Here is a 25,221-nt window from a genome sequence, read left to right on the forward strand (position 1 = left end):
GAAGAGAAAGCAAACGAACAGAAAAGAGCAAGTACAAACAAGAAGATGATTGAGTCGAGACAGACAGACAATTAGAGAAATAGACGGAGAATTGAAGGCTCGAATCCATTGTCTGGCGCAACGGAGCTGATTGGCTGCAAACCACTGGGCAGCGTCGGGCTGCGTAGAAGGACTGTGGAATGGCGCTAGAAGGTCTTGGTCCCTGCAAATAATGCATTAGTTGTATTAGTTGTATTAGGGAGTTTGTACGGTACGGTATGGTCCGTCATGGCTTGTAAATACTCACCTAGTACGATACTACGTAATTAGCTGCGCCTACGGAGCGGAGTATGGCGAGAACGTGGGCAAGACATACAGTTATATCGATATTATCCTATATATTGCCGTATTTGCATATGGGCGAAGAGCGGCTGTCGCCAAAGTCAACCAGCAACTTACACTCCGTATGGAGCAGAATACGTAACTACGTAACTTCATCATATTGAACGAGTCAGGTGCTTGAAATTAGCGCCTCCGTGTAAGAGACCAATCTGTGCTAGCGTGCTGACATCACTTTCGACTTGCGCAGTGATCATCTTAGGTAAAAGATCCAATTGGTTTGTTTGTCGAAATACGGTAGTGACACTGTCACGTACTCCGTACTTTGTGTGAAGAGTGCTCTGTAATACTTAGGGTAAATGCGTGCGTAGTTCATGGGTGGAGCCGATTTCTATACAGCCTGTCGATTCACAAATTTGAAAACGATACGTGCTCCGCCCACTAAACTAGTATTGATAAGGGAAAGTGAGTTTCCCGGCATTATTCGCTAACCAGAATGTGGCAGAAGAGAAGCCGTCTAGCCCGACCCAAATCATGCGGATCATTCAAGGACAACTACGTAACTACAAAGCGCAGGAGTCCCCTGGAGCCATGGCAAATCACTACCCGATGGCTTTGAATATAAGTGTAGTGATTCTAATAGGTTTGGTAGCTGGGTGTTAAGAGGACCTTGAACGTTGATGATAAAATGAGAGTTCATGAGTGGCAGCAGAAAGGTACGAAATGTCGGTTTACATGCTCTACCTGGTGAGAAAGGTCTCTTGGTTTAAAGACAACTGAAACTTTTAGAATATTTAGAGTCAAGGCGCAGTCTAATGCCTCATTAGGCCAGCTTCAGGCTGATCATGACGACAATCTCTTGGCATCACCAGATTGTGCCGTTGTAACCGCGGGCTTTCCCCTTCCTCTTTTCCTACCCAATGCCATTCTTATAAAAGTCGACATACCTTCATTATGGACTGCAACTTATTATCGTTGTGATGGAAGATCTTCCCGAAGGAGGCAATGTCATCGGCCGCAACCCAATATGATTGCACATGTCGGTACACAGTCGAAACATGATGACTGGATGCAGTCGGCAAAGTAGGATATCTGAGCGGAATTTATCGATGATGGTGTCGCTTAATATTTGACGATATAATTCCCCAGAGGTGCAGCGAAGATCCTGGCGGATGGTCACTAGCCCCCATGGTTCGCATTGTTCAGCCATATCAAAGTAATTTTTAACATTTACCTCATCAGATACATGAACAAGTTGTATAGGTGCATCGCCTAGAAGTCCAAATAGACCCGACCTCGCACCAGTAGCAAAGTCAGTATGTATAACAATAACCCGCATAACAACCATCCAGCTAGGCAGTCGTATAAGTGAATCCATCAACTCTTTAGCGGATACACGGGTGGTTCGAAAGTAGCTAAGAGATAAAGAACCTCCTTTACTTGCTTTAGAGGCATCTAGTGAAAGGCTTTGAAGTGGAGAACCCTCACTTGGGAAGTCTGCATTATATGCAGGTGTCCAATTAAGATGTATAGAATCTGGCATTCGATCCAACCATCCCTTAGTAAGAATAGTTTGACTAAACCATAAACCTTCTGTAGATCTAGAAAGAGGTAGGGACTCATAGTATCCACCATTTTCTTGGGCGACTATACGTGACTCACGACATACACGAGTAATGACAGGTGGTCGGCGGTTCGCCTCTGTTGTTTGATGAAGTAAGCAGGGTGATGGGCCATCATCATCCAGGAGACGGAATACGATTGGATAAAAAGGATTGTCTTTCTCATAAACCCGTTGAGGTAAGCATAGACGCCAAATCTGGAGTCGCAATTCGATTGGCAGCTTAGGAAAGAAATGAAATGTGGTGATCGAGGATTCCATGATCGTGCAAGTTCGTTGTCAAATTAATCTCAATTTGCTTATGAATGTAAATCATAAGTTGATTAATAAGTTTATTAAGAAACCAACCTTTAAATTCTCGCAGTGGCCAGGTGAGGGGTTGGTTTTATGCAGTTAACGGTGCCTGGAATCTAGGTAAGTCGGGGACTAGGAGAATTCCCATCTTGGGCGTAGCACATCGACGGCAAGAAGCCAGGAAAAAACCCCAGGTCCTTACTATGTATAATTATATAGAGAGAAGAGATTAAATCTACGCTTTTCCTAGCAGAGTGTGGGGTTGTATGACGAACCCGTAGATAAAAGTGGGTTTCGGAAGACAACGTAGGAACCCGTACCAACAAAAATATGAAGCTATTCCCATACCATGAAACACATATAACAAAGTTGTCCGCGGTCCCCATTCGGCGTTGTAAGACGCTCAATGCCCTGCACAGCCAGCGGTAACAGGTTCTCAACAGCCTTGTTTATTCTCAGTGAGCAACTCGCCAACAATCTTATCATTAACAATTGAAGAATCGTCAATACAATGACTCGCTCTTAATTGAGGCTCCACAGTCAATGAAGCAATAATAACAATGGGCGTAGATAGGACCGTTCCTTAAACAATAGCTACGTAACACGGCCCGAGTCTTCGGCGTCGGAGCATGGCTAATGCGCCGTTGTATCTAGTAGTTCAAATTCTTCAAGATTACTATTTTCATATGAACATCATTTCCTATACGCAGCTTTGGATAGGTGGATAGATATAACAGGACGAATATCTTTTAGCCCCCACTGCTCAGTCTTTTGTCTATTATTGATCCATGTCGCCCCCAGAATCACAAGGCTGTCTTCTAATCAGCCTGACGTAGTTCAAGGGAATTGCTAATTAAGTCCCGCATCGCGAGTATATGTATCAATTGTATCCCGCGATTATCGATAATTCAATGAGGGATAAAAGGCAGACAAAATGCCGCATACTAGGTCGAGTGAGGCGAGTAGTCTGAAAAATTGAGGCTTGGTACCGACCAACCGCTCTAGTTAGTTAGGCAACCTTAAATCAATGGTATCAATACGTACTCAGGACAGCGTCTGGTTAATTACGACCATAATTTACACCGAATAATATGCATCTTGTATCACGCTGTTCATTCAAGATGACTAACTTACCTATTCTGTGGTGGTAGCGGTACTCAATACGGAGATGGGCCCAACCAATTGCATTCGTTATCTAAGGCCAGCCGTTCCTGACATAAGAAAATCATGTTACTTTTAACTTATGGCGAGAATGAATCAGAGTTGAGACGATGTGATGTTTGTGTTTGACAGACTTGGTTGAAGGCGGTACCCCGGTGTTTGCACTGTTTGCTTGGTGGGTCATCCTTTGTCGGCGGCAAATCGGCGAATCAAAAAGTCTCCCAGTCTCCGCAGCCTGACGGAACAAACTCATATTGTAACGCGTTCGTTATCTTTCACTTGACCGCGGGCAGTCGCTTCTGAATTGCGCTTTGGAGATAAGCATGGAAGCCGAGGGTTTTCTTTATGCCAGACAAGAAGAAGAAATGGCACGCTTATTTGGAAGCGAAGATGGGACTGAGGCATATACGACAGAGGATCCGTTGAGCGATCATAACTCGAATCGCAAAAGGACCAGACGTAGGTGGTTTGAGAATACGAAGCCAGAGCGAGATCTCATCAAAGAAACCACGACGACCCGAAGGAGAAACCTGTCCCGATTATTATACCGCGCATTCTTGATTGAAGAACGCCGAAAAAGTGAATTGTTACAAAGGCGCGAAGATCAATCTACCGACGAAGATGAAAACAGAAACTTGAGCGTTGGGTTGAGAAGCAGAGACTTTATCACGGCATGGCCTCTCCGACCTCGAGATTTTCAACCAGAAGGATACCAATTGCATCAGAAAAGCCTTCTCATCCGACACACGCAAGACAAAGCACGAAGTAGGAGAACAGAACGTGCATTAGTTGATTTGTCTGGACTGCGACCGAATGCTGTCCCTGATAAACAGGCAGCCACTTCAAGCTCTGACGATGACGAGAGTCCATCTGACGCATCTGTTGCCGGACCAGATGCAATCACGGAACTCATTCAGAATCTTTACTCTATCAAATCTGAGTCAGACCCACGACCAAGTGCGCAAATGGAGGAGGTGCTTTTAGCACGCTTGATGAGAATCAGCAAGGAAAAGTTTCGCAAGAGAATACATACAGCCCAGCTGCCTACTAATGGCTTCGACACCTCGGCTGACGATAGATTGATGACCAATCAATTACGGCCTTTGACGCGAAATCTAATCGCCTGTCTGAACATTTTTTTACGTGGCATGGACGATCAGGCATTTGGGCGCGGAAAGAGGCGGCTGCACTACAACGACTGGCAAACAGTGATGATGGTGGCTTCACAGCAGGGCTGGCCAAAGGAGATCCTAGAGCGAGCAACAAAACGGTGTAATGCCATATTCAAGGGAGGATTACAACCAGAAAAAGATACTAAGATGTTGCAACCTCATGTTCAAAGTCCGTTCACAATCGAGGAGCCACAACAAGAAGCCACACCTGATAAGAAACGACTCCTCTGTTCAGTGAAGACTTGTGTACGACATCGAATAGCATTTGCCCAGATGCAGAGTTTGAAAGAGCACATGGACAGGAACCATCCAGAAAACTCAACGTAGCGAGGTATAACAGGCATGTTTCCAATCTGCGAAAGGGTGTCAATATGTCTGGACTCTTCGACGAGGCACAAGCTGTATAACTATACGACCGACTTGTTGCTGCACTGAATACGTCGAATCTGCTACGGCGTTGGCTCTGCCTGGAAAGATAATACTCGAGACGAGATAGCGGCGAAGTACGCTGTAGTAGCGCGTGCATGCACTGTGACGATGACTCGTCCATGCCGGCAGTAGGCGAGTCCCGGTCATGTCGCTGCTGGCAGACCACGTGAGGGCTTGCGCTATCGTGCGTTCATGCTACGCGTACTACGAGTATAGGCCTGTAATGCAAGGTATGGTTGCATGAGGGCTGCTTGGCAAACTCTGCTCGAACCGGGGGTGCCATCCAGAGTGGGGCCCTGGATCTCTCCTGCCTTTTTCGCATTCCTCCCGCGTGGCCAACACGAGACGGGAGCCAATCGCAGCTTGTCTGGCCCATGCTCTTCTTATCAGAATACTGAGATGTTATCGGAGCTAGCCATAAACAGCAAGAGACCCGGTCGTGCCCAATCACAGCCATCCAAGACCAGCGGGAGTGGCGGGGCCGCTGATACACAAGCTCTGCTTGTGGCCAATCAGACAGCCTGATTGTTCTGCGCCCTGAAGTCGCCCCACGGTCTTAGCTTTGCTTGTTTGCGAATTTTCTTCCTCTCTGCTCCTCCACGTCTGGTTTTTTCTTCCAACTCTTGCCTTCGGTCTTTGCGCTCGTGCGACCAGTCAAAGTATATATACAGAGTCGCTCCTTCAGCCGGGCCGACGCGCGATTCCTTCGCTGTCCTCCATTATCCTCCTTTGTCCGCTGTTCTGCCCCCATCTGGTTCAAGCAGTGGTGCCTGCTCGACACAATGGAGTACGATGCCGAAAAGGGTCACGGCGCGCCCGACTATGCCACCGACACCAAAGCCACTCTGAACGTGAGCAGTTCCAATGACGACTCATCTCCCTCAGACGTGCGCAACGGCAATGGCATCCTCGCAAAGCTTAGCGCTATTGAACGGCGGATGGACAAGAAGTTTGGCATGGAGTCGGAAGCCATTGTTCGCAAACGCCCCGAGGATAAGCGGCCAGTGCACTGGAGGGAGGAGTTGTCAATGGCTCTGCTCTGGGCAAGTGGTACCATGAATATTTCGTGTTTCGCAACTGGTTTTCTCGGTTGGGAATTTGGGCTAAGTCTCAAACAATCAATCGTTATCACCATCTTTGCTTCGATTCTGGGTGGAGCCGTGACCGCGTACTGTGCTTCGTTTGGAGCCGCGACTGGTCTACGCCAAGTCAGCGTCGGTCGTTTCAGTTTCGGATGGTGGCCGAACAAGCTCATTGCCATTCTCAACGGTATCCAGCAATTGGGTTGGGCCGCCGTTGCTTGCATTACCGGTGGTCTCGCCTTGACTGCCGTCTCTGACGGTCATGTGTCGTTGGTGCTCGGCATCGTCATCCTCGCCGTCGTTGCCTTGATAATATCCTGTTTTGGATTGAAATATATTCTGATCTATGAGCGCTATGCGTGGATCATCTTTTTCATCATCTTCCTCATCATCTTCGGCGAAACCAGCAAGTATGCCGACAACACAACTCCAGCTACTGCCACGGGAGCGAACCTCTCTGCATCTGTCTTGAATTTATTGGCAATTGTCTACGGTTCAAGTGCTTCTTGGTCCACCATGGCCAGTGACTACTACGCTCACTACCCGGTAAACGTCAGCCGTCTCAAGGTGTTCTTCATGACTACTTTTGGTATTGGTATCCCGACATCAATCGGCATGGTGGCGGGATGTGTTGTTGCTTCTGCATTCAACAACCGACCCGACTGGCAAGATACCTATGAGAACCAAGGCATTGGATACCTCATTCAAGACATGCTCTACCCACATGGCTTTGCCAAGTTCCTGCTCACCCTTCTCGTCTTATCTGGCATCAATGTGAATATCATCAGCATCTACAGCTCGGGTATTTCATTCCAACAAGTCTCGAGACCCTTTGCAGCAATTCCTCGTTTCATCTGGACACTCTTGTGCTTCGCAGCTATCCTCGGTCTTGCGCTTGGTGGCCGTCAGCAACTCAATACATATCTTCAAGATTTCCTCGCTCTTCTCGGCTATTGGTGCACAAGCTACACAATCATTCTATTCGAGGAACATGTTTTCTTCCGCAAAGGCAATTTCGACAACTATGATCTCGAAGCATGGAATGACCCGTCCAGACTACCTCATGGTATCGGCGCAGCCGTTGCGTTCCTTCTCGGCGTGGTTGCCTGGTGCATGGGTATGGATGAGACATGGTTTGTTGGACCTCTGGCGAAGCTCATCGGTGACGGTGGCGGTGATGTTGCCAACGAATTCACTTTTGTAGTGACCGCTTTGTCGTATCTACCGGCTCGTTATCTCGAGCTCAAGTATTTCGGCCGTTGATCGGCTCATCACTTGAGAATATTTACAATGTCGTACTTCTCCGCTGACGATACTTGGATTGTACATCATCGAGTCACGCTTAGTTGACAATAATATCCAATGGTTGACCAATGTATCTATTTCCCACAACATTCTCCATACGTGGATGCCAACTATACGTGGGCACGGGCAAGTGTCTCTCTTGCATGGGACAAAGATACGTCTTGTGTAAATTGTAAACCGTAATGAAGTGGATGTGCCTTGCCGAAATAAGGTTCTCACAGGGATGCGTTTCTATTGGCTCATCCAACTAAGAGTTTAAACAGACGTCTTCTTTTCGTCTGACGGACATCCCTCCATGTTTGAAATCGCGTTGGTCGCTGTTTGATTGCACGAGAGTACCTAGGCATCCGTGTTTAATATCAATATCGGTCATTACTTACTCTATAGTACATTCTCCGTCCAGGATCGGTCTCTCCGCTTCTTATCTTCCAATTTTCTGGAAATAAAAAGGCGTTGGTTAATCTATAAACGGACCCGCTACCGTAACTACCACCCGACGATGCTACACTGAAATGATCCAACCGCAATTTTCCTCCTTCAGCCCCTGTGACTTAGATACAGAATCTTCTCCGTCGAATACAACACCCCGGGATCGCTCGCCTTCAAACATACGATCATCTCCCGCTGAGCATCTGCAATTCAACTGGTTACACCAAAGCCAAGTCAACAATGGATCGTCGGTGGTGCGACCATGCTAGATTTCAGAGGTACTAGAATAGAAACACTCAAAAGCCTCGTCCTTGTCTAGCCTCTACCCCGCCGACTATACCTACACGTACTAGCGCATGAAATTCGTCTTGTTTTCTTGCTGTTTATTTGCCGAGTTTTTGATGCGTACTGAAGCCTCTTTGTGATGATGGTCCCACACTAAGCAACCTTCCGAACCTTTTTTTTCATTGATATCGCGCTTTGCAATGCATGTACGTAGCACATCCTACACACCAGCAGCGGGCTAGCCATGGGAGATTATCCGTATTCAGACTACTACAGAAACAATTTGCCGAGATGAATTATTCTTTGGATTTGTAGCTCCACCGTCCCACTTCCTACGGAGCTTGGCCACCATATCGATTAGTACTGAAGTAGACCAGGTGCAGCATGTGGTACTAGCATAAGCAAGTGCACTGGTCCAGCAACTAAAGTAGCCTATTTGTTCCTTGCTAGTATCTCTGCCCTGTATTAGTGTACCAATGGTTGTCCCTCCCCTGGAAGTGCGGTAATACATAAAGGCCGTACAACCCTCTCGTTCCAGACCTGAGAATAATCAGAAGAAAGCTTATCGGCTGCCCTTCCTTGCAACATTGAGGGTCAAACCGTAGCACGCCCTGCTACATCCTGTCAACATGCGATCAATCCTCTCAACTATCGCCCTAGGTGTCTCATGGGCGTCATTTGTGGTAGCCTCTAGACCGAATGTCCCTAGGGCTCCAGCGATTACAGCTGAAGCTCAAATCCAACAATATGCAACTGGATGGTTTGATCAGCTCCTGGATCACGATAAACCAGCGCTAGGTACCTTTAAGCAGCGTTACTTTTGGAGTACAGAGTACTGGAAGGGGCCTGGATCTCCGGTAGATAGCTCCTTGTCTCTTGACTTGTCAATCTCAGATGCTAATTCAGACGCCAGGTCATCTTGTTCCAACCAGGAGAGCAAACCGCCGAAGGCTTTCAGGGGTATCTATTCAACAAGACAATTACTGGCGTTTATGCACAGGAATTTGGTGGTGCTGGACTTATTCTCGAGCGTGAGTTACTTCTTACCTCTTGGTTTCCGCAGTTCCTAATCCGACTTTTGAAAAGACCGCTACTGGGGCGAATCCTCTCCAGTTGACACATTGACACCCAAGACGATGCAGCAACTCACTTTTAAAAACGCTCTTGCTGACGCCGTCTACTTCGCAAAGAATGTCGAGCTTCCATTCGACAATTCTACCAAGAGTAGCCCTCAAAATGCGGTATGTATTGTCTATTCCACCGTCATTTAACCTTCGTGATCGGCTCTAACATGCTTCATAGCCATGGATTCTTGCCGGTGGCTCGTACAGTGGAGCTCAAGCCGGTTGGACCGCAGCCACTTTGCCTGGGACCTTTTGGGCTTACCATGCATCCAGTGCACCTGTGGAGGCAATCTGGGACTATGTGAGTACTCTTTTTACTGACTCGGATGTATCAAGCTCATATCTGACAAATTCTGTAGTGGCAATACTTTGTTCCTATTCAGGAGCGGCTACCACATAACTGTAGCACGGATCTAGTCAAGGTTATTAATCACATCGACTCAATCCTGGGCGGACCAAATGAAAAGGCCAAAGATGCCCTCAAGAACAAGTTCATGCTTGGAGATCTTAGAGATGATGACTTTGCTGCGTATGTTCCACATCAACAGGCGAGGAGCTTGAATGATAGTCGTGCATTTCGAAATGATGAATTAGTGCTGACGGTTCGCAATAGAGCAATTATGGCAGGTCCGTTCACCGGGCAGACGACTAGTTGGACACAGGCCGGGGCTACCTATGAATTCTGTGACTATATTGAGGTAAGTATATCTATCTACCACATATATCAATCAAAATCAGCAATCTGATAGGGCGTGCAGAACGTCCATGCCACTCCTCCAGCCAAGGCCGGTCCCGGTGGCGTCGGCCCCATCAAAGGTCTGGAAGGATATGCCCAATGGTGGACTACTTCATATTTCCCTGGAGGTCAGTACAACCTACAAAGCAGAAATTACGTTGTTCCCGTTGGCTAAAGAACTTGACCACAGCTTGCGCCGGTTACGGCTACTGGACGGATCAACACGAAACAGCTTGTTTCGACACTTATAACAGCTCAAACCCACTCTATTCCGATAAAACAATTGGCAATGCCGCAGATCGTCAGTGGATGTGGTTCTGTTGTAACGAACCATTTGGTTCTTGGCAAGAGTAAGTACTAATTCAAGGGAGAAGACAAGACCCGTCAGTCTGACAGTCTTTTATCATAGTGCTGCCCCCAAAGGAGTTCCATCCATTGTCTCCCACTTGGTAACAGCGGACTACCTTTTCCGAACATGCGGAACATTCTTCCAGCCGGACGATGGATACACGTATGCCAGCGCTAACGGCAAGCGCTCTGATTCCTTGAACGCTTGGACAAAGGGCTGGACCGGAACCACTGAGCGTGTGATTTGGGCCCAAGGGTATACCTCCTGTTCCACTCGCATTTTCAGCACACCTTTTACTAACAACGATCCTTCAAAACAGACAATACGACCCCTGGCGCGAAGAAACTATCTCATCAGACTTCCGTCCCGGCGGTCCAGCAACTTCTACCGAGCCCAATCCCATCTTTGTCATGCCCGAAGCCAGCCATTGCTATGATCTTCTATGGAGAAACGGCGATGCGAATGCTGGTATTCGCGATGTCCAGAACAAAGAAATCGCCCAAATGAAGGTTTGGGTTGACGAGTGGTATGCTAAGAAGTAGGTGGTGACCTGCAGCAGCTGGGGCTTTTTTCTTACCACATTTTCCCCATACATAGTTGGGAACCTTTAATTTTGTCGATATAATTCTTCTCAAAAATATTAGATCTTTATTAGTTCTGCCGTCATACCCTATCTGGTGCTTTTGGGCATTATCTTTATATTTGCCTAGGTATGAGTCATACTAAGTTGCCTAACTTAATTAACTACTACCCACTAAGGTTCTGAGCTGAAAACAAATCGTCAAGAAATTCTTCAACCACAGAGTTCAAATGTTCCTCGACCCGACCTATTAAAATTTATATGCGTAGAGTTGACAATTTTGAAGTGCTCTGCGAATATCGCCATCATTAGTTTCAGTCACCTATTATGTATGTGTATGCTCCGTACACTTTGTTTGCCGAGGTCTAAAAAGCGATACGAAACGTCGAGCCACTGTAAAGTGTCACATATGCTGATAAGATTACCAGCACAAGCCGTTCCTTTGAGGTTCGACTAAGTTAAAAAGTATTGCGCGCCAGGCTGATTACTATGGCATCCCTACCGGCTTGCGCAAGACCAGTCGGAGTCCGAATATCACTTTTCTCATATGGTCATGCCAACGGCCCAATTGTGCAACAACAGCAGCATAACGAGGCACGATATCACAAAACTCTGGCTTACAACATTCGACACTTGCCCAATCCACCACGCCAACTTCGAGTTAATGCAACCGGCATGTCTCGCAGACTTCAGAAGGAGTTCCTTCAGAACGATAATGTTGAGGCATTCCTGGAAAAGGTCCGAGGGGAGATTTGCAACGCAGTCAATGAAGAATGTGGACAATCTTTAAATTTCATTGAGGAGCAGGATCAGAGTAAACGAGGAGGATCCGAGGAAACTGATCAGCACTCTGTTTTGAATGCCCATAATTCAAGCGAACTGATTGCAGATATCGATATAGTTGTGACAATATGCTGTGAAGAGGGTCGTCATCGAAGTGTTGCATTTGTCGAGGAGCTAGCCCGACGACTTGCTGTGCTCGGAGATGGGGAAGATGGCCTTTCTCCATACTGGCAGCCGACTATTAACGTTATACATCGTGATATCGGGGGTGAAGAAGAATGCGAGCAGGCTTTGGGTCAGAATAAGCGCTCCAACAAGGGCCAAGCAAAAATTAGGCAGAGAGAACGACGCGAAAAAGGAAATAGGTATACATTGCAGCTTGGAGATGATGGATGACAAGGAAAGCAGAGGGAAAGATGAGATTAGAGAGAGCCAAAAGAAGCTAAAGAATTCGAAAATATTGATCGGACGAAGAGAGGTAGAGGGGGGAATTGAAATTGGTGATGCTGTGGCAATAAGTTACTGATACAATTTCCAGATTGTTCAAGTTTCCTATGATAATAACCCTAAGTGACCAAAGCGGTACCTGGAGAGGAAAACTGCCGAAGCGCTCGGCTCAACTAACCAATCCGACGAATTAATTGTATCTTTTCGCAACATGATGGCTGTGCATAGTACGGAGTAAAAACAGCTGAAAAGTAGCACACTCTACTCCATATGTACGGAGTACTCTCCACGATCCCAACTCCCTTGTCTTTAATCTTGTTAGCGCGACGCCATGAGGCTTAATATATTCTAGCCTACAGACTACTGCGGTTAATTTATAAACAGACCAATCCTGGATATTGCTAAAGTCCCTAGCCTTGGCTTAAAGTAAAATTTGAGACTAAGCTCTACGAGGTACGTACTACGTACATAGTAAGCCATTAAAACCGCCCCCAAAGGGCCTAAACCCTCGTAAGAAAGGTTATTTGCCACGGTCTAGCCGGAATCGAGAGTAGCTTGTTGTGTCTTCGATAGCACGTGAATTCCCTGATTCATCGGGGAGAAGTTGGGTACGGCAATAGCGTATAGAGACGTCAGAGTCTTTGGCGTGAATATCGACACGCAAGCTATCCACACAAGAGTAGTCCGGAATCTGCTCTCCTGGAGCAATTCCCTCAGACTCAACTTTTATTATTTCCTCCAGGGCCAGTATTGACCCGGATACCCAGGGATCTTCATGATCCCTTAGTTCTTGTAATAATTGCATCACTTGACGCCTAACTTGCCAGTCGCGACATTTGAAGCCGCAAAAAAGTAGTGGTGGGATTAGAACCACCCTAGCAGGAAAGTCTGACAGTATTGAAGAGCTCTTCGGAGCTATCAAAATCGACTTCACCAGCACGACAACCCGTTGGAAATGTGTTAGAAAGTTGTCAAATCTCATTTCGGAATGTTCGTTCAATGCAGGCTGGCTGTTGGTGGATAATTTGATGTGTATCACCTCACTCCATAAAACAAGAATGGATAGTGTGTCGTGATCGGGTAGAGACACAGTGTCACTGTGCATCAGCACAGAGCGCTTTAATTGTATGCGCCAGAGGCGAAGCATACTTAGAACTGCAGCCTCACCACTGCGTAATAATCTGCCCGTATGTCCTAACATGAAGCCGTGAGGATCATTTTGTAATAAGATCCATCCAAGAACAACTATGAAATGATTTACCACCTCGGGATTCACTTCTGATTTCGTGGGTCGTAGGTCTTCAACAACCAGTGAAGAAAGTATTGGGTCATCTTCTTCGACAAATACCTTCGGGTTCGTACAGGTGGATCGGTGTAGTTGTAGTTGAGCGAACGTCCGCACAAGTGCTGGCGCACTCGAGCTGCCGTTAAAATCGTCCTTTCGCCATTCTTGTAAGAGCCGATACCCCGATTGGAAATGATAATCAGCGACTTTGGTATCGTCCTCAAAAAGGGCGAGATATACCAGGACAGCACAAGTAGCCAGCACAACCTGATTCCGCGCTGCGCCTGGTGGTTCCTTGACAAGAAAATTTCGAAGACTAGCAATGGCTTTGTTACACTGCTTGAGACTCAGGAGTTCTTGTTCAGATTTAGTGGCCTGTTGTAATTGCTCTCGCTCAAATTGCGCTTGCCTAGCGCTCATGGCAATGACTGCATAGCGGACTGCCGGTTGTTCCTCGCTGAGTTGGTGGACCAACCCATGCTAGAACTCGTCATGGAAATACGCGCCACAGAGACGGGCCGTGGCGTTGCGGAAAAAGTGCAAGTGCCATCGTTCAGGCGGAGTGAGATCAACTTGACTGGGAGAATTTAGCGAGAGAGAGATGGCCAGCTTTGGTTGGGGTATCTGAGCTAGAGATGTTTTAGGTATAATGAGGACATATTGCCTGACTGGTCGAGCAGCCTTGACTTGTTTATCGGGAGCAGTGTAGTATCCTTCGCATTCTCGTCCGGAAGCGATACACCTACGACATGAGGGGCGATTCTCATCGCATTTCTTGTGCCGACGCCTGTATCTTGTTAGTATCGCTACAAATACGCAATTGATCAACGACAATGAGCGGGAAGCAATGGAAAGGTTTGGAATGCTCGTCCTTGAGAACGAAGGATCACCCTCTCAAGCGAAAGGGTTTTTGCGGGGATGAGTGGAGAGTCAGCTTACTTGCACGTTAAACAGCCAGTCCGTACCTTCGGGTGGCTTGTCCGCGCCCGCCGTTCCTTATTATCGCCATCGCCCTCTTTTTCGAGCATAACCATTGTGGTGGCTGCTGGAGAAGGGTCTCAGTGGATATCCAATGCCGTCGAAGCCCACGCAAAGTTTAATTGCTCGCAGTGGACGTGTGGGATGTCTTTATAGCCAGATTGCGCCTCGTCGACAGGCGAAGTGGTTTCAACATGTATTAACTACCATGCCGGGCATGGTTTTGACTATTAATTGTTTAATTTGCACCCCGGGCTCGCGTTGCACAGACGGCGCTAGATAAAGCTAGCGCCGTGTTCTAAGCGTGGCGATTGGCCGTGGATGCGAAGAACCTGGACGTAAGGTGTAAGTTGCAACTTCAGCGAGGCTGGCGTGTGAGGCAAGTTCACGTTCTGAAGGTGACCTGCAGCTCGTTTGGGTTAGTCGCTGTCACATGAGGCTTAGCTTCGCTAATTTTAAGCGTATTACTCCTGCCCTATTTTTAGCTTCTCTCCTATCTTGCCAGACTGCCAGAAACAATAGGTTACTCGGAGTACGGAGTAGTCAGTTGTCGGTGCTGAGCTTCTTGCCTTCTGCGCAGTGACAAGCATTAGCGGTTCCTTGTGTATCCTGTTTTGGGCTGCATCGAGAACGGTGACTGCCTGCCAATCCGAAAATGCCCCCGATCATACCTGGAATTCCCCGTCCCCCGACAGAATTAACATGACCCTAAAAATGAATGACCGCATTTAGCATTACAAGAATTGTTCGAGAGTTGACAGCACCATCTAGGACGGAAACCGTGGTCGGATGCTTCTGAAGCTCCTTTGGCGGTCGTTGATCGTCGCCCCATCGGCTCCCCCGCCGGTATGTACTACGTATACTAGAGCAGGCCGTCGTGGAGAACATGTAGATAACCCTAACAACGGAACCATCCGATAGGTAAAAACTTGGGCTCGTGATATTGCGGATAATCATGATTGAGGAGTAGAATGTGTCCAACCAAGCCAAGGCCCAAAAAACAAGCCCCGCCATGCCATGGACGGGCTAAATGTTCCAGAAAAGGATTATGCACCTCAGTGAAATTTTCCACTCAGCATGACCATTGATCAAAGTGACAATTTATACAGCCCAAAGGTAAAATATGGCTCCTTCCCCGCAACCCAAGGTACTCTTACAAACCCTAAAACGAATTGACTGGCTTACCAGACTTGGTAGAACCAGACTGAATAGACCGGATTTTCCCCATGTGGGAATTTCTTGGTTAGTAAGGCACATGATCAAACGGAAAAAGATATGCTGCGATATATGGGTGACAATTGTGTGAAGCGGCGATACGATACCCAGATCAGTAGTGCAGACTCGAAGAGGTGCACGGAGCACATGCTGATTTTAGTTTATTAAAAGGCCTGAAAGTGGTTTGGACCAAGTGCATATTCTATAGTTGGGCATGGTAGTTAAGTTACGCAGATTGGACTTGCAAAGCATCTCCTTAATGTGTAAAATACTGACTGTACTTATTTTGCTTCCTTTTGACGCCCGTATTCTGTTGTTAGACACACTTTTAGTCCACCAGGAATTTGATGTCGAGCAAATAGTCGATAATCCTCGCTAATATTCTCAAACTCGTCTAAATGTGAAGCAGGTCTAGGGATTAGAAAGTTACCTAGGCGAAATGCATGTCAAGCAGCACTTACCATCGTACGTAAACATCCACGAGGGATCATATTTTCCCTCGATCACGAGGTTAAGCAGATGCGGATAGTACTACGGACGTCAGTGTCAAAACACACTCACGTGTTGTGGATTTTTATACTCGAGGATAGTTAATACCTTTGAACCGAAGTGTTGTCCGCCTCTGACAGTAATTCCCTTCTCCATGAGCATTCCGATAGGAAAGTCATTGGTTCCCCAGAAGAAGTCGCCAGTCAGCGCAATGTGCCCTCCTTTACGGGTAGATTTGAGGACTGCGTGAACAGTATCGCCACTATCCGTCTCGGCTTTCATATACCGCATGGCCGCATGCTTTGGTGTGTTTATGCTGCGGAACCCACTGGCCTCTATACCACAATCGAGCCCATGAGGCTGTACCGACAAGATGTAATTGGACACATTCGGATGTGCCACCACATCAACTGGGATCATGCCAAAGCTCTCTGCAATCTGTAACCTGGTTTGATCCTTGTCAACTGCAAACACTTTACTGGCTCCACGCAGCTTTGCCAGGCGCTGAATTGACAAACCCACGGCTCCGCAACCCCAGACACCCACAATATCCCCTTTCCCAACTTCGGCTAATTCGCATCCATGCCAGGCCGACGTTGTCACGTCTGCCAAACCAAGGAGCTTTTTTGCCCGGATATCATCGGGTGCTTTGATGCAAGTCAGATCTGCGTTTGGGACGCGACAATACTCGGCTTGATCACCGGAATATCCACCCATCAGCTCGGAGGAACCCAGGGTACCGGAAAGTCGGTGTCCATATTTTGCCTCCATCTCCTCCGATCCATTAGTGGTATCGCATAATGCGTATTGCTGTTTCTTGCAGTACTGGCATTGACCACAGGCAATGATGGGCAGAATGATGACCCGATCGCCAACCTTCAGACGGCTCACGGCGCTTCCCACTTTTTCAACGAAACCAATAGCCTCATGACCCATGATTCTTCCTTTCTCCATAGACCTGTCCAGATCCCCTTCGTATATGTATAGGTCCGAGCCGCAGATTGTAGTATGAGTAATCCGAACGATGGCATCGGCTAGTTCGGTGATGGATGGTTTGGCAACCTTGACGATTTCGATCTGTCGTCGACCCAGCCATACGGCTGCTTTCATCGTCTCCGTTGAATGAGGCTTATATTGTGGAGTAGAAATGGGTCTTCTGAGTGTCTGTGTGTTAGCTCAGCTGATGGCTAGCTTGATGCACTGAGGATAAGTGACCATACTGCTGTATCTCCGCCATTCTTCCTGCTGTCCGATAGAACTGGCTCTCTCGCTTATACTTTGTTATATCGAAGAGAATAATATGTATATATAGATATAGTTTACTGTGGAAGGTACGAATCGCCCATCAGATACAGAACAAATCTTATCTTCCCCAATTTTTACGTCATTAGTCCGTACTGTTTCGCAGCATCAAAGAACGTGACAAATACGTAGGTAATTTGTAATGAAGCTTTCATACGGAGAATTAAGTTCTCCAAGGGTCGAGGTCTCGTGGCAATCGGAACGCAAAGCCGGGATGATTGATAATATCGTTCCATCATAGCGACCATATTACATTTTCTCGTTATTAAGACGTTGCCACGGGGTTGACATTACCGAGCGAACTGTGGTCATAGAATGTATTTTTTCCGTCATATTATATATGTCGATCAACTGACCGCTAAGTGTACGATGGCGTAGGACGGGATTGTCGAGTTAAATTAAGCGATAGTATTGGTGGAGAGTGCTAATTATTAGCCCTAAAACAATTTTAGGGTACTTGTATAGGATCCAGTGATTTACCACAGTCGTCCCTGTGCGATGTACGACGGTGCCAAGTTGAGTCGACATACATACATACGGTTAGGTCGGAGTTAGTTACATGCTCGTATCGTGGTTACTCCGATCTCGACCGTGGCACGAATCTCTAAGCTAATATTTGAGTTCTAGATCGAGGGTTGCTCAGTTGACCAAATTACAGAGTCATGTGGCGTCATCGTGTTCGAGCCATACGACTGGCACATCTTCTATACCTACGGCGTGCAGACTGACCAAGACCACTGTAACATAAACGACCAATCCAATCTTTTTCGCCAGTACCTAAGGCGCCCAAGAAAGTAGGACGGAGTACGCATAAATTTGCTTAGCACATAATGAGATCGTCCCACTTCTTCGCATGAACTATACAAGCGGTCGAGGGACACCCAAAATGTCATCCTCCTCTCAAATTCTGATACTGTAGTGCTGAACCCTTGCCTGGCAAATATTTGCGATCTCAGACGGACACGATATGGACAAGAGCTCGTCAGGATTCGCATGGCAAGCCATTTTCAGCAAGATATTGTCAACAAAAACTGAACGTGACTGTAGTAACTTTAAGATTGGGATATTAGTATGAGTTGCACAGAGTAAAAGGAGGAGTGGGATTATAGGTAAACCAAACCCTGCAGGTGCCATGCATGATACTACCCCAGACACGATGTTTCCGAAAACGTTTCTTGTTCTTTGCGGACTTCCATTGGCGACTGCTCGCATCGGCTAAGTGGTGGCTTAAGCGTGGTCACAGGCTGGGGTTACCACACCGGCTACCGTACCTACCATAACTACCTATCGAAGGCCAATCGGCGGACTCGCCCGTAGATAAAGTGTAGGTATGCTACCTAATCGCTTAGTATGTGACCCTACTTCTAGACTCCTGTGTAGACTTGAGTGTTTAAAACTTCAAAACTACAGCACTAACTAACTACTACCTAGCGAATCACGATGCCGATGGTGTCGTTCAGTGGTAATTTGCTCACTAGGCACTACTGGTAGGTATGGATGGCTCCCATCGTTCCTGTTCGCAACACGGAACGTAAAATGTTGCTCTGCGCAAAACTGGTGAGAATCAGATGATACTCCAGTAATTTTTTTTATTTTTATTTTTTTCTTTATTTACATTTCCCTCTTTTTCCTCTTCGGGGTGGTAACACGGGGTATACTAGCGATGAAACGGCGGACTCAGTGATTTAGCCGGCAATGTCCCATGGAACTATGTACGGAGTACGTAGTCTGTGGTTTAATGATCCGTCTCACTAAAAGTTCTTCATGTCGGTAATTGGTGGAGTTCCAATCATACCTTGGTACGGCATCTGCCATCTGCACTGTACCCGACTCCATGCTACTACTACTCATAGTACGGCTTCGCAGTAGTACCGTTAAAGGCGACATAGTTCTAGCCTCGTCTACCAGGAACCGATATGTTCTTTCCATCCTAATGTGGCAGTGCACGGAGAAAGGGAATACTTTATGAACACTGATTGGAGAAGCGTTTCAACGACTACTTGGTCCAAGGAATCGGGACTCGTAGCGTTCGTTTCCATTATGCCTGCATGCCACATTTACCTAAGCAAAATGTTCAAGGAGGAAGAGGCTGTAGCTTTCTGCCTTTGTTGCGACCAATTTGACCGGAATGTATGTGTCATCGAGAAAAAGCCGGTTATTTTCCACACAATCCACGAAAAAAGACGTGGTGTTGCTCAACCACGATGTTACCATGTGCTCCACCCCTAGGCCTGCTGACAGAAATTGGAATAGGTTTCCTAGGTGCGAAAAACGCGATATCTGGTAGCGTGGGTAGCACAAAAGCCATGATTTCCGCCCATGATAAATGATTCAAGATAAAAACACGGTGCTGTTTCACGTCGTCTTTCTTGCGAGTCTAGAGATTCGATTCTTGTTGGAACGAAGGCTTCGCTGGTAGTAGAAATCCACGCAAGATGCGTTACTTCTCCTTGCTTGTGTCTAGCATATTGCTTGCTAGTACTGGAACAGAATCATTTCGGCTCCCCGACAACGAGCCCTTTGATGGATTAAATGGAACTGCAAATGCACACGTCCTCCGGGCAGCGGATATGAATGACCCCCCGTATTGGCTGGCTGATATCGCTCACCAAGGCTTTACACCATATGCACACGGTGGATATGCAGTATTCAGGAACGTCAAGGACTATGGTGCTGTTGGTGAGTGGGCGGCAGATGATCCATTAGCAATGAATTATATGAAGTATGAAACTGGATCGTACTAATCCGGTGATTTTCTAATATAGGTGATGGTGTGACCGATGATACTTTAGCTATCAACAACGCCATCAGTGATGGCGGCCGCTTCGGCCCTGCTTCCAGACAGACGTCCTCAACAACCCCGGCTATCATCTACTTCCCTGCAGGAACCTATGTAGTCTCATCGTCAATCATTAACTACTACTTTACCCAGCTGATTGGTAACCCCAATTCCCCGGCTGTCCTCAAGGCAACCCCCGGTTTCGTTGGCCTCGGCTTGATTGATGGAGATCAATACCAGCCCGACGGTAACCAAGGTTGGATCTCGACAAACGTCTTTTATCGCCAAATTCGAAACTTGATTTTGGATCTCACTGCAATCCCTGCTTCCGGCGGATCAACTGGTATTCACTGGCCTACTGGTCAGGCAACAAGTTTGCAGAATGTGCAGATCAAGCTCAATGCCGATCCTGGTACAAAAGCGCAGGGTCTCTTCATTGAAAATGGTAAGTAATCAGCTACGACTCCTGTTAAACAAATTGCATGTCACAGGGAGTTTTTACTTACCAAGTTTCTTCCACTTTCAGGTTCCGGTGGTTTCCTCACTGATGTGATTGTTACTGGTGGTCTTTACGGGTTCAATGTCGGTAACCAGCAATTCACTATGCGAAATGTCACCATTTCCAGTGCTGTAGTTGCTATTAGCCAAATCTGGAACTGGGGTTGGACCTACTCGGGTCTTACCATTGAAAATTGCCAAACTGCCTTTGACTTTTCCCTCGGTGGTCCCACATCTATTAGTGCGGGATCGGTGACAATCATCGACAGCAAAATCGGCAACTGCGGTACCTTCCTCAAGACTGCATGGACTCCTACCTCCTCTCCTCCCGGTGCAGGAAATCTCATCATTGAGAATGTAGCGTTGAGCAATGTGCCCGTTGCGATCCGAGGCCCGAACGGCGTCTACTTGCCTGGTGGTACCATAACCATCCCTGCTTTCGGACAAGGGAAGACATATACCCCTATGGGACCCAACCTCTTGAATGGTCCCTTTGACGCCGTTCCACGACCGCCCGGATTGTTGCAAAGCGGATCATATAATTATTTTACCAAGAGCAAGCCGCAATATGAGTCTTACGGAACTGCTAGTGTGCTAAGCATACGCGTGTTTGGAGCAAAAGGTGATGGTGTTACCGATGATACTATCATCATTCAGGCTGTACTCAACGTTGCGGCGGCCTTGGGAAAAATTGCTTTCTTTGATTATGGTGTCTACGTTGTTACCAATACTATCTACATTCCTCCCGGGTCCAGGGTCGTTGGTGAGGCCTATCCCACAATTCTGGGCAGTGGTAGCAAATTTTCCAATATTGAGTCACCGTATCCAGTCGTGAAAGTTGGTAAGGAAGGCGACTCAGGATTCATTGAGGTTTCTGACCTTATCGTCAGTACCCGAGGCGGTGCAGCTGGCGCAGTGCTGATCGAGTACAATCTCAATGGTGAACAAGGATCCGGTCTTTGGGACGTCCACACCCGTATTGGAGGCTTCATTGGCTCTGACTTGCAAGTTGCCAATTGCCCCATAACTGGACCAGTTACTCTTGCTTGTGAAGCCGCCTTCATGTCGCTGCATGTCACGAGTTCGGCCAAAAACGTTTACCTTGAGAACAATTGGATCTGGACTGCTGATCACGATCTTGATGATCCAAAGGACACTCGAATTTCGGTCTACACTGGCCGTGGCGCTCTTATTGAAGGCTCCAATATTCTAATGTAAGTGCTTCCTCGAAGGTAGTGAGTGGGGATAGGTTTGGTTCAATATTGTCGTTCTGCCTGAGTTTTCCTTTAATCGCCACTACTCACCAATGGTCACTGCTGACAATTTCTTCGCAATCAATTAGGTATGGAACCAGTGTGGAACATCATTCACTTTATCAGTACTCGTTCTACGGTGCATCCAATGTGATGGCTGGGTTCATCCAAACCGAGACTCCTTACTATCAACCAATCCCAGATGCCAGGTCAGGTCCTTATGTATCCAACGCAGCGTTCCATGACCCAGACTACGGCTCTTGCCTGGAAGGCAATTGTAATGCTCTCGGTCTGTACGTTATCAACAGTAACTCGATCTACTTCTACGGAGCTGGTCTTTACAGTTTCTTCAACCACTACAGCACAGACTGTTCAAACCCTGGTCACAGAGAAAAATGCCAGAGCGAGATTTTCCGTGTTGATGGATCGACAACAGCAGCACTGAGGGTGTACACTCTCAACACCGTTGGCGTCACTAATATGGTCACGCTGGATGGTACAAGCGTGGCACTGTTCTCCGATAATATCGGTGTCTTCAACGATGGGTTCACGCTGTTTAAGTACAAATAGAGCGGGGTTATTTCAAAAAATTTGCAGCTCAGTTGGCCACACGAAATCAACAGTGAAGACACGAGAGAAGTTGCGTGGTATATTCGTTGTAAATATCTTTTATTCACTTCTTGTCCATACTATCATAGGTATATGAGATCAGCCTAGTACGCGCAAGTCTAATTATAGCAAATCCAAAAATGAGAGTTGCCACGACCTGCTCCCATGACTCAAAAAATCCGTGTCTCGTACTCGTATACTGGTCCATCTCACTGGCCGTCTCCCCTAGGCCGGGTAGACGGCACCTAAGCGGTAGGATACCGGCAGGAACAAATTCCGAGTCTAGACCAGCGCTGGACCGAGGCAGTCACATTTGGAACGAGCTCCTGATTTGGCGTCGAATTCCCCAGTCTTTGTGCTGGTTTGATCAATTAGAGATTGATCCAGACCCGATCTGCCAATTGCAATCATTGTATGCGTTGCGAGTGGAGCCGATCAGATTTGTTTTAACCTTATTTGCGGAGCCGCCGCCGTGGCTTTTTTTTATTATGGGCCACTGGTCCCGCTTTTTCCTCTCAGATGTTCTACCGTCTCTCTGATAGGCTAATTGCGATATTTGTTACGCGTTATTTGAACTTTCTTCTAGTTCTTTGCATTGCCTACCGCGGTTCTGTCGGTCGGATGAAAAAGTGATTTGCAGCCAGTTGCCAAAAATTGGAGCAAGTCTTCCCCACAGCTAATCAGCGCCGTTTCCACAGACCGTTCGAGATCTGAGAGCCATGGACCCTTAAGCTGCGTTCTGGGCTCTTCCATGGTCTCTTAATCAGGAACAAGCGCAGAACAAACAATGGGTGTGCCATCTCCTGGCGCCATTATACGAGGTTGATCACCTCAGATGGTCACCGACAAGAATGGGGGGGGAAAAGAGAAAATTTTCATTGCATGTGCCCGGGAAAATGTCTCGCGATATGTGTGTGGGTAGCGACAGGCATAAAAAGGAGCCATCAATCCATCCATCTATTCTCTCTCTCTTTTCTTCTTCCACCCCATTCTACGTCAACGATTAGTGCTCTTCTTGAAGGGCGTTCATTCTTTTCTCACATTCGTTCTTTTTGACCAACACCAACACACTCGTTTATTGTCAATCATTTAGACTACCTACCTATATTCATTCATTTGATATAACTTTCCTTTTCAAAAAAAGAAAAACACATTCAGGATGATGTTCACCAAGACCATTACTGCCATCGCCTCTCTCGGCGCTCTGGCTTCGGCTCTTCCTGCTACCATGCAACGCCGCGACGACAGCGCCGCTGGTGGTGTCGACATCATCAACAACATGAACTCGACCGTCTACCTGTGGTCCGTCAGCAACACAGCCGATTCTCCAATGGTTACTCTCGCCCCCGGTGAGCAATACTCCGAAGAATGGCGCCTCAACCCTAATGGTGGCGGCATCTCTATCAAGATGTCCACCGCTCCGGACCACACTGATATCTTGCAATACGAGTACACCCTCTCTGATCCCACTATCTTCTGGGATCTTTCCTGCATTGACATGGCCGACAACTCTCCTTTCACCGCTGCCGGTTTCGCTGTTACCAACAATAACACCGACATCTGCCCTTCGGCCACTTGCAAGCCCGGCGACACCGCCTGCAATGAAGCTTATCTCATCCCTACTGATGACCACGCCACTCACGGTTGCCCTCATACCGTGCGCATGACATTGAACCTTGGCCCTTCCCTCGCCGAGTAAGCTGGTCTTACTGTATATTTGTCGCCTAGAATTCCGAATGGTTTGGTTTATATGTTGGTGTCTTTGTTTTTGAATATTTCTGGTTAGCGCATCATGCACTTCAGCAATCATGTTGTCCTGCGTTATTGCATGGAAATATGTTGAGGATGTCGTGGCGATGCTAGGGAGTTTAGGGCTGATTTGGGATGATACTTGATAGATACCATGTCCTGACATTTAACGATACGTACGGAGTATAGAAGAAAATAGAAATATGGGGTCATGCCTATACACAAAGTAAAAATTAAATCGTTGTCATATCAAACTCGATCTTAGTAAGAGTAGCTAACTACCTACAGAGTTGAGACGGGAAATTAACCTAAATACATAGAAGTCACAGCAATGCATCCTCTAGCAGCTTTTTTTTTTTTTTTTTTTTTTTTTTTCTTTTTTCCAAGCAATACATACATACACGTATATATATATATATATATATATATACTTTTCCGAAGATCTTAGCAGCTGACATTCAACTAAGCTCCCTTAAAGGAGTATATCATACACCACCGGCCTAAGGACATAGCCATTCATCAATTCAGCGATGACTAAATATGAATGTGCCAATAAGTTAAGCCTACAATTGTAACGGAGCGAGAAAAGGTCAAGGTAAAACGTATGACATAGAAAACTAACAAGACGTGAGCTGAAGAGCGAAACTAAACTACAGGGGAGCAAGCCCGTATTTATGTCTGCGCAGGGCTTGCTCCCAGGCCTGATCCTGACGGAGCAGGTTTCCAAAACAATACAATGATCCCAAAGCAATACAAAGCAACAAAACAATCAACAAAGCACAACATGAAGCTATTCCCACATTGTATGACTCATATGACAAAGGTCTCCGGCGGATTCTTTGGTGTTGTCAAACCTCACCGACTTGGCGTGTTCCGGAGCGCTTACACCTGGAGCCTGCTCCCAGGTTGGAACCGTGACAACAATTGGGTACATCACCATTTGCAGACA

At 46.9% G+C, this 25,221-nt stretch overlaps 8 protein-coding genes across 8 annotated transcripts; 6 read left to right on the forward strand and 2 right to left on the reverse strand.

Annotated features, from left to right (window-relative positions):
• Positions 1 to 3,717: 3,717 nt before the first annotated feature.
• On the forward strand, positions 3,718 to 4,893 carry EYB26_009391 (uncharacterized protein; the record flags this gene model as incomplete). Its single annotated transcript, XM_054268641.1, has 1 exon — positions 3,718 to 4,893. One exon carries the CDS (start codon positions 3,718 to 3,720, stop codon positions 4,891 to 4,893), a length of 1,176 nt encoding a protein of 391 aa, XP_054124616.1.
• Positions 4,894 to 5,777: 884 nt separating this feature from the next.
• Positions 5,778 to 7,340, forward strand: EYB26_009392 (uncharacterized protein; the record flags this gene model as incomplete). Its single annotated transcript, XM_054268642.1, has 1 exon — positions 5,778 to 7,340. The coding sequence occupies one exon, from the start codon at positions 5,778 to 5,780 to the stop codon at positions 7,338 to 7,340; it is 1,563 nt and encodes a 520-aa protein (XP_054124617.1).
• A 1,385-nt stretch (positions 7,341 to 8,725) lies between these two features.
• EYB26_009393 (uncharacterized protein) lies at positions 8,726 to 11,331 on the forward strand (the record flags this gene model as incomplete). Its single annotated transcript, XM_054268643.1, has 12 exons — positions 8,726 to 8,953; positions 9,010 to 9,127; positions 9,183 to 9,337; positions 9,399 to 9,521; positions 9,580 to 9,749; positions 9,834 to 9,918; positions 9,979 to 10,084; positions 10,147 to 10,306; positions 10,366 to 10,560; positions 10,625 to 10,843; positions 11,172 to 11,214; positions 11,314 to 11,331. The coding sequence occupies 12 exons, from the start codon at positions 8,726 to 8,728 to the stop codon at positions 11,329 to 11,331; spliced, it is 1,620 nt and encodes a 539-aa protein (XP_054124618.1).
• A 43-nt stretch (positions 11,332 to 11,374) lies between these two features.
• Positions 11,375 to 12,064, forward strand: EYB26_009394 (uncharacterized protein; the record flags this gene model as incomplete). Its single annotated transcript, XM_054268644.1, has 1 exon — positions 11,375 to 12,064. The coding sequence occupies one exon, from the start codon at positions 11,375 to 11,377 to the stop codon at positions 12,062 to 12,064; it is 690 nt and encodes a 229-aa protein (XP_054124619.1).
• Positions 12,065 to 12,635: 571 nt separating this feature from the next.
• Positions 12,636 to 14,434, reverse strand: EYB26_009395 (uncharacterized protein; the record flags this gene model as incomplete). The annotated part of the gene is made up of 3 exons (XM_054268645.1): positions 12,636 to 13,857; positions 13,903 to 14,187; positions 14,340 to 14,434. 3 exons carry the CDS (start codon positions 14,432 to 14,434, stop codon positions 12,636 to 12,638), a joined length of 1,602 nt encoding a protein of 533 aa, XP_054124620.1.
• Positions 14,435 to 15,874: 1,440 nt separating this feature from the next.
• Positions 15,875 to 17,319, reverse strand: EYB26_009396 (uncharacterized protein; the record flags this gene model as incomplete). Its single annotated transcript, XM_054268646.1, has 4 exons — positions 15,875 to 15,987; positions 16,055 to 16,124; positions 16,191 to 17,238; positions 17,303 to 17,319. 4 exons carry the CDS (start codon positions 17,317 to 17,319, stop codon positions 15,875 to 15,877), a joined length of 1,248 nt encoding a protein of 415 aa, XP_054124621.1.
• Positions 17,320 to 19,819: 2,500 nt separating this feature from the next.
• Positions 19,820 to 22,484, forward strand: EYB26_009397 (uncharacterized protein; the record flags this gene model as incomplete). Its single annotated transcript, XM_054268647.1, has 4 exons — positions 19,820 to 20,063; positions 20,150 to 20,608; positions 20,690 to 21,875; positions 22,004 to 22,484. The coding sequence occupies 4 exons, from the start codon at positions 19,820 to 19,822 to the stop codon at positions 22,482 to 22,484; spliced, it is 2,370 nt and encodes a 789-aa protein (XP_054124622.1).
• A 1,198-nt stretch (positions 22,485 to 23,682) lies between these two features.
• On the forward strand, positions 23,683 to 24,222 carry EYB26_009398 (uncharacterized protein; the record flags this gene model as incomplete). Its single annotated transcript, XM_054268648.1, has 1 exon — positions 23,683 to 24,222. One exon carries the CDS (start codon positions 23,683 to 23,685, stop codon positions 24,220 to 24,222), a length of 540 nt encoding a protein of 179 aa, XP_054124623.1.
• Positions 24,223 to 25,221: the final 999 nt, after the last annotated feature.

The sequence above is a fragment of the Talaromyces marneffei genome, chromosome 8, assembly GCF_009556855.1.
Source record: "Talaromyces marneffei chromosome 8, complete sequence".
NCBI classification, from domain to species: Eukaryota; Fungi; Ascomycota; class Eurotiomycetes; order Eurotiales; family Trichocomaceae; genus Talaromyces; species Talaromyces marneffei.